Below are 7,139 nucleotides of genomic sequence, written 5' to 3' on the forward strand. Positions count from 1 at the left end.
GAGGAGAAAGTGGAAGAGGAAAAAGGAAAGAAGAAAGATGAAGAAAAAGTGGTGGAAAACAGAGAGGGAGAATGTGCTGAGGAGAAACTGGATGAAGAAAGGATGGAGGATGGAAAACAGGTGCAAGTTTATCAGAAGAGAATGAAGAGATTAGCGTCAAAGGGGACTAGGGGACCAAGTACCAGAAAGCGGACGCGCTCACAACTAGTCCGCACCCCTTTCACTCAAGAAAAGAAGAAGGAAGTTCATCAAGAGATAATTAACATATCACACCACAAGGAGGAAGAGAGGGAAAAAATCAGGTTCTATTGTAAGCCTGATGAATGCACTTGGGATTTTTTGGGGAAGAGGAAAATCAAGAAGAAGGAGGAGGCTCTTTTGAAGTTGCTGAACGAGGATATTCCTAACATTGATGATTTTAGCATACGTTTGATTGATAGTAAAGGAACCTTCGTTCACAACTTTAGAGTACCTCAACACGTATTATCAAAGCTCACACCAGATGAGAACAGAAGGATCTCTGAGTTTTGCAATCAAAAAGCCCATCAGTAAGTTTAGTCATTCTGAATAACGTATGCTAGGACATGTTAGCTTTCATTGTTACGTGTTAACATTTCCAGGTTTATGTTAATTATTACCCATTTATGCTAACGTTTGCTATAAAATGTTAGCTTTCATCGTTACGTGTTAACGTTTCCTTATTTATGTTAACTTATACTCATTTATGCTAACGTTTGCTAAATCATGTTAATATTTCCATATTTTTCTATAGTAAGTGGTTGAACGAGGTTTGGATCTTATTGTTATGTTTCAGGTCACGTGTTATTGTTAACACGTTCAACGGTATCTAGAGAGGCCAGATGTGGAGTCCATGGGCAACCAATATGGGGTTGTATCGACATTCTTCTGCGTAAGCATTAGGTTCAATCTCCTACCATTTTTATCTCATGTTTACAATTGGCTTATCATAATTTTTTGGCAATACAGCATAGTCTTTATGCAGTCACCCCAGATTTTCCACATCTATACACCTCTTTCATACAAAAGCATGTTGCCGCAAGGAAGAATGTACTCCTTATCCCGCTTGTGCGTCATGACCACTGGCATGTGGCTGAAGTAAGGTTGGATGAGGACGTTGTCAAGCATTATAGCTCGGCTGGCCATAGTGCATATGTTGAGCCAGTAAATAAAGTAATTGCATTTATGGACCATATGAAGTCTGGTTTCGATCCGAATAATATTTGGAGAAAGTTCCGATATGAAGCCGTCCCTTGTGAGCAACAGACTGGAATGTTAGTATTTCATGCATTTAAACATGTGTTAGTATGTTAACTAAATTTAAACATTTTCATTTTATTCAGCGTGTTATATCTAACTATCTGCTCCATCTTATATCATGCAGCTTTGATTGTGGTCTTTTCGTTCCTTTATATATAAAGGCTATAATTCATGGGGTAGATACCACTCAAGTAACTAATCACTCTGACGAGTCTGAAGTCATCCGTGCCAGGCTTGCAGCTGAACTCCTAATAGAAGGATGGGAACAGAAAAATCAAGGGGAGACAGTGGAAAAGGATGGGTGATTGATATCCTAAAAAGTGTTGTGTACGAACAGATTGAATTGGGAACAAAACTAACTGGCATTTTAATTTAGTTAACATTATTGCAGCTTTGTATCATTCTCTTTGACAGTTATTCTACTGTTTGTGTAACTGGTTGATAGTGTGGATGAGAAGATCCACATATCTGGTTGTGAAAACTGGTTGCTATTGTAATCATTGCTAATAACAGGTTGAAGTGCATCACAGTTCATGTTGACTTATACTGATAGAACATGTTACTGATATATTGAGAAAAAAATATATATGTTAGCTTTTACATATTCCTCCTAAGGGTTAACAGATAACCTAGTACGCTGAAAGTAAACAAAACTGCCAAAAAATTGGTAAAAAACCCACTTTCAGTAAAAGTTAACGTATAATTCTGATAGTTAACCACTTTCAGTAAAAGTTAACATATAACTCGAGAACATAACCACTTTCAGAAAACGTTAACATATAACTCAGATAAATAATCACTTTCAGTAAACGCTAACGTAAAAGTCTAATAATTAACCACTTTTAGTAGAAGTAAACGTATAACTCTGATACATCACCCCTTTCAGAAGGGAAATTAACATAAATGTCACTAAAATTGACTACTTTAGTGAAAGGTGACACATAATATTTAACCACTTACAGCAAAAGCATAACAAACTGAAGTTTCTTCAGTTGATTTTCATCTTACAGATCACAATGTTGAAGAAAATTAGTACCATACATAAACGTCACTAAAATTGACTACTTTTAGTGAAAGTTGACACATAATATTTAACCACTTACAGCAAAAGCATAACAAACTGAAGTTTCTTCAGTTGATTTTCATCTTACAGATCACAATGTTGAAGAAAATTAGTACCATACAAAAACAACATAGGAAGAATGAGCAAAGTTTCCATTTTTCGACTTCACGGTTCGATTGCTTCAGTGCTTTCTTCTGTTGTTTTGTTTTGGTCGCTATCTCATCTTCAACGGGGACTTCTGGGCAGAATGGAATAATCTTACTGGGCGCTGCATTCTCTTTGTGAGCCCAAGCAAAAAAATTGCATTGCATATTTGGGAAATTTGCACATCCCCAGAAGTATCTTCCTTTATTCTTCCCCTTTTTGCACTGCCTCATGGGTGTTGGAATTTGACAGAAACAATATACCTCTTCTTGTGACTGAGATATCTCTGATGTTCTCATCTCACTCTATCAAACTCGGAACGCAGGGAAGATAGAACATACATTTAAATTTAGCTTGTCCATGGGCACATTATATATTGCATAAGGAACAAGAAACTAGCCGTTGTAATGAAGCTGTTAGCACAGTATGATGGACAGTTAGCCGTTAGAACAGTGAATGAGATGTTGGACATTTGGCCAATTTAAAATCAAAATCTTTTAATAAAATCTAAGATGAACAAGCACAAATCCGTTAACATCTTTCAGCCTTGCTTTTAGATATTGCTAGCATGAAGAAAATGATTAGTCGATCATTATCACAGATTACAAAAGTCCACCACTATATACTTAACCACTTAAAAACAACTTTGCTGTCTCATACAAAAGTATTGTTGTAAGATGCAGAAACACACTAGTCACCAGATGGGCTCGTTACAGGTTGCTCGATTGTGACCATCAACTTTGCACCGAGAACATTTGACTGGACGTTTGTAAATGGTTCTGTTGTTTATGCGTCTTGTTTTATTTCTTCCCCTCCTCTTAGTGGTAACTGGTGGCAAAATCTGTATTTCATCCCTGGACACACTCCGCTTCTCATAATCTGGGATGGGATATAATATTTCGTCGTAGCTCTTCTTAAACGCTTCTACGGACATGAACCAATCACAATATTGATATACGTCTCTTTTCATATAAATAATGACTGCACAAGCATGCACACAAGGAATACGGGTTACGTCCCAAGACCGGCAAGTGCACGTCCTCTTCTCCAAATCAACGTGAGTAGTTCTATGTGACTGCACTTCGAATATATCATCTCTAGATTGTTTAACCTCTAAAGTACGTCCTCTTTCCATATTTTCTCTAACAATCTTCTCAGCTTTAGGGCACAGATAGCTTGTCCACTTATCAGCCATTATCCGTCTATTGTTCAGGCGACTCATAATTTGTTTTCGGATATGCTCTATCATTTGCAGGATACGTAACAATCGAGCTGTTAAAGGATTCTGCAACATTAGAGGTTACATGACCATATCTGCAAAGCACAAAATAATTAATAGTATGATGGGCATCCAATATGTAATAAAATTAACACGTAACAACAAAACTTAACCTTTACTGCTCAAAGTTAACATAAAAACATCAGTGTTAACATATATTGCTGAAAGTTAACATATATCAGACAAAGTTAACCTATAGGAAGAAAAATTCACATATATGTAGAATAGTTAACATCAACTGCAAAACGTCATAATCTAAGATGAATGCATTACCTGATGCCAGGGAAGAATGCATTCGCCCATTTCTCTGGCGAATAACAGAGTACAATCTCATATGCGACTGGAGCCATCTCATAAATTTCCTTCATGTAGTCGTTCCATTCCGCTATAGTGTATTTATAGCAAGCAGATTGGAGCAAACTCCCCAAAACTTGTGTGTCCTTTGCTTTCAATCCCAAATCCTTTAGCTTTGTTCTAAAATTTTCAACTAGGTGCAGCACGCATCGTGAGTGGATTGCTTCAGGGAAATATTCTCTCACGGCTTCTCGAATCCCCTTGTCGGCATCAGAAATAATTACCAATTGGTGGGGAGGATTGTACGGGTCTAACCTTTCATACAGTATGGACCACAAGCCTTGAAGGAACCATCTCCAATTATCAACATTTTCCTGATCACATATACAATACGCAACCGGAAATATCCCTTGGTCTCCGTCGTATGCTATGGCGCTCAGGAGCATGCCTTTGTATCTGTCTTTCAAAAAGGTCCCATCCAAAAATAATAGGGGTCTACACCCATTTAAGAAACCAACGATGCAAGCGGCATAACATATAAACAGTCTTTTGAACCTTCCTTCATTCTGGTCAATGCATATGTAGCTTCCTGGATTCGTTTCCTTCACCTTTTGCTCATACCTGTACAACAATGTAGCTTCTGCTCAAGCATATATAATACATTGGAACATTAGGATAATATATTAACATAAAAGCTCACAAGTTTTCATAAAACATAACATTCCACAATGACAGTTGGAACATATCAATGAAAACTAACATGAAACATCTAAGGATGAGATATTGCATGATAAATCAACAACTAACAATTGTACTATAAGCGGCTATGATAAAAATTTGTACACTTAATAAAATAACTGTAAAATTTACCATCTTAATTGATCATAAGCCTCATAACTATCACCATACATATCCTCCTGCGCTCTTTCTTTGCCCCACCATATCTTACTGTATTCAAGTCTCAATCCATATCGAGTGAGGAACTCCTTTTGCACATCAATTGGTCGGATTTCAGATCGCGCCTTTAATACCGGTCGTAATTGGGCTGCTATGAATTTACGAGATGCCCGTGATTGCCCTGAATTGTTAGCATGTTGTCCACAACTGTGTTCATTCACAAACCTTTTGATTTCAATTCTTTTACCATACTTAACAGGAGATGCAAAGAGCATCCAAGGGCATCCATATGTCTCCTTATATCGACAACATACTCGGATACGTTTGGGTTCATTCTTTACAAATTCATAGTCAAATTTTTTCGCCATGGAATAGTACTGCAAAGCTAGTCTCAATTCGTTTACAGTCTCAAATTGTTGCCCCTTTTCAGTTAATGCTGTGTGCCACCATTGAGGAATGCTGGAAGTGTTGTTGAGAATATCATCAGCTCTCATTACAACCTCACCAGACGGGAAATCATTTTGGATTCTCTCTGAATTGGATGCATTTCCTGGAGGAGGACGACTATATTCTGCATTCAAAGAGGCATCACTACTGCACAAATTAATCAACCAGTGAGATATCATGCACAATATGTTATATTATCTTCTGATAATTTAAGTTAACAGCAGTAGGACCAAAGGTAACATAGTACAACAAAAGTTAACTAACTGGGTGTAAAATTAACCATGTTCCCACGACAATTAACATGTTCATGTAAAGGTTAACATATCTCTTGGAAAATTAACCTGTAAGATGAAGAGTTAACATCTAACCATCAGAGATGACAACTATTTTTTCCCAAGTTAGCATCGAAACCTGAAATCACAATTGGCTTATCATCACACATAGACCTGTTCCTGACAGAGTTCATTGTTTACTTACAAATCATTAATAACTTACATTGAGGGATTTGATGCCCATAAGGGATGGTTGAAAGTTGAAGAAAAAAATAACAATGTTTACATCACACAAAACCCAATGTTATAAAGAGTTCATTAATTACTTACATTTCCCTAATCTGATTTTTCCTTGAAGTGGAACACTCTACATTAACAGCAGCTTGCATGTGAATCTCCGTACAACCAATATTTCGATTGTGCTCCAACATGCACTTCAAATCATCATCGTTGTCAACTGAAAAACTGAGGTTGGGGTGCCTCTCAGATTTAAATATAAAGGATAAAGCTTCTTTAGGTACTTTCAATCTTTCAGACACATCAAATTGGAGTTCATCAAAGCTTGTTGTCGAACTTAGCTTCACGAATATGGCATTCTCGCCTAAAGACACCATGCAAATCAAGTCATTGGCGGCCATTAGGGGTGGTTGAAAGTTATGAGGACAGTAATGAAGGCAATTATGAGGAGTTGAGGAGTAATTGAGGGGATTTCAGGTGCAAAAGGGCTGTAGACAGTTGAAAAAAACCCTAATTTCATTAATGAGAGAGTGAGAGATAAAACTAACCAATTTATAACAAATGATGATGAAGCAAACAGTAATGGCGGGAGCCCGCGCTTTTTCCCCCCGCTTTCCCCCGTCACTTCGTCATAAATGCGTTGGGAGAGATCACCGAACAAGAGAACCCATTCAGCCGGTTTTCTCAGTGAGAGAGATGAGGGCATTTTCGGCAGGTAGCAACAAAATACACCCACTAGATGTATACGTATGGGCTTTTGGGTTTGGCCCACAATTTTCGCAATTTTTTGGGGCTGAAGGCTAAGGCAGATAATTGGGGGGCTGGGCCACATCCGATTTTTGGTTTTGGGGCCTTGAAACATTTTTCCCAAGGTAAAATGATTGAAAATTTGGGGGTATTTAAGTGCAAAAATAACCAAAACAAAAGGAAAAGAAAATAGGAGGGGTAAGCTCACGTGCAGTAAGTGTACCTCATCCCCTTATCCTCTTCCTCCCTTAAACCCAAAACCTCAGCGAGCGTGCAGAAACTCAAAACCCCAAAAACAATGAACTGCTTCAAGTTCCACCATCACCCTTTCCTCTTCTCTCCCCGCCTAAATCTCCACCCCAAAACCCTAACCCTACCCCCCAAAACCCTAACCCTAAAGCCCCCCAGTTCCTCCGCCTACGGCCCCGACGAGCTCCCCGTCGACGAGGAATTCCTCGCGAAATACGCCCCCAAAGACCGC

General features: G+C 38.2%; 2 protein-coding genes across 2 annotated transcripts; one reads left to right on the forward strand and one right to left on the reverse strand.

Annotated features, from left to right (window-relative positions):
- LOC109838203 lies at positions 872-1,614 on the forward strand. The gene is made up of 3 exons (XM_020406662.1): positions 872-910; positions 988-1,292; positions 1,403-1,614. Exons 1-3 carry the CDS (start codon positions 872-874, stop codon positions 1,581-1,583), a joined length of 525 nt encoding a protein of 174 aa, XP_020262251.1. The 3' UTR covers positions 1,584-1,614.
- LOC109838205 lies at positions 3,688-5,625 on the reverse strand. The gene is made up of 3 exons (XM_020406664.1): positions 4,929-5,625; positions 4,038-4,679; positions 3,688-3,799 (listed from the first exon to the last, which is right to left on the reverse strand). The coding sequence occupies exons 1-3, from the start codon at positions 5,579-5,581 to the stop codon at positions 3,688-3,690; spliced, it is 1,407 nt and encodes a 468-aa protein (XP_020262253.1). The 5' UTR covers positions 5,582-5,625.

The sequence above is a fragment of the Asparagus officinalis genome, chromosome 4 (assembly GCF_001876935.1).
Source record: "Asparagus officinalis chromosome 4, Aspof.V1, whole genome shotgun sequence".
NCBI classification, from domain to species: Eukaryota; Viridiplantae; Streptophyta; class Magnoliopsida; order Asparagales; family Asparagaceae; genus Asparagus; species Asparagus officinalis.

Coding starts and splice junctions, on each gene's coding strand:
- LOC109838203 (XM_020406662.1), top strand. CDS start 872: ATGGGCAACCAATATGGGGTTGTATCGACATTCTTCTGC. Junction 911..987: donor TTGTATCGACATTCTTCTGC/GTAAGCATTAGG, acceptor TTGGCAATACAG/CATAGTCTTTATGCAGTCAC. Junction 1,293..1,402: donor TGTGAGCAACAGACTGGAAT/GTTAGTATTTCA, acceptor TATATCATGCAG/CTTTGATTGTGGTCTTTTCG.
- LOC109838205 (XM_020406664.1), bottom strand. CDS start 5,581: ATGATATCTCACTGGTTGATTAATTTGTGCAGTAGTGATGCCTCTTTG. Junction 4,680..4,928: donor GCTTATGATCAATTAAGATG/GTAAATTTTACA, acceptor ATTGTTGTACAG/GTATGAGCAAAAGGTGAAGG. Junction 3,800..4,037: donor GCATTCTTCCCTGGCATCAG/GTAATGCATTCA, acceptor TGTGCTTTGCAG/ATATGGTCATGTAACCTCTA.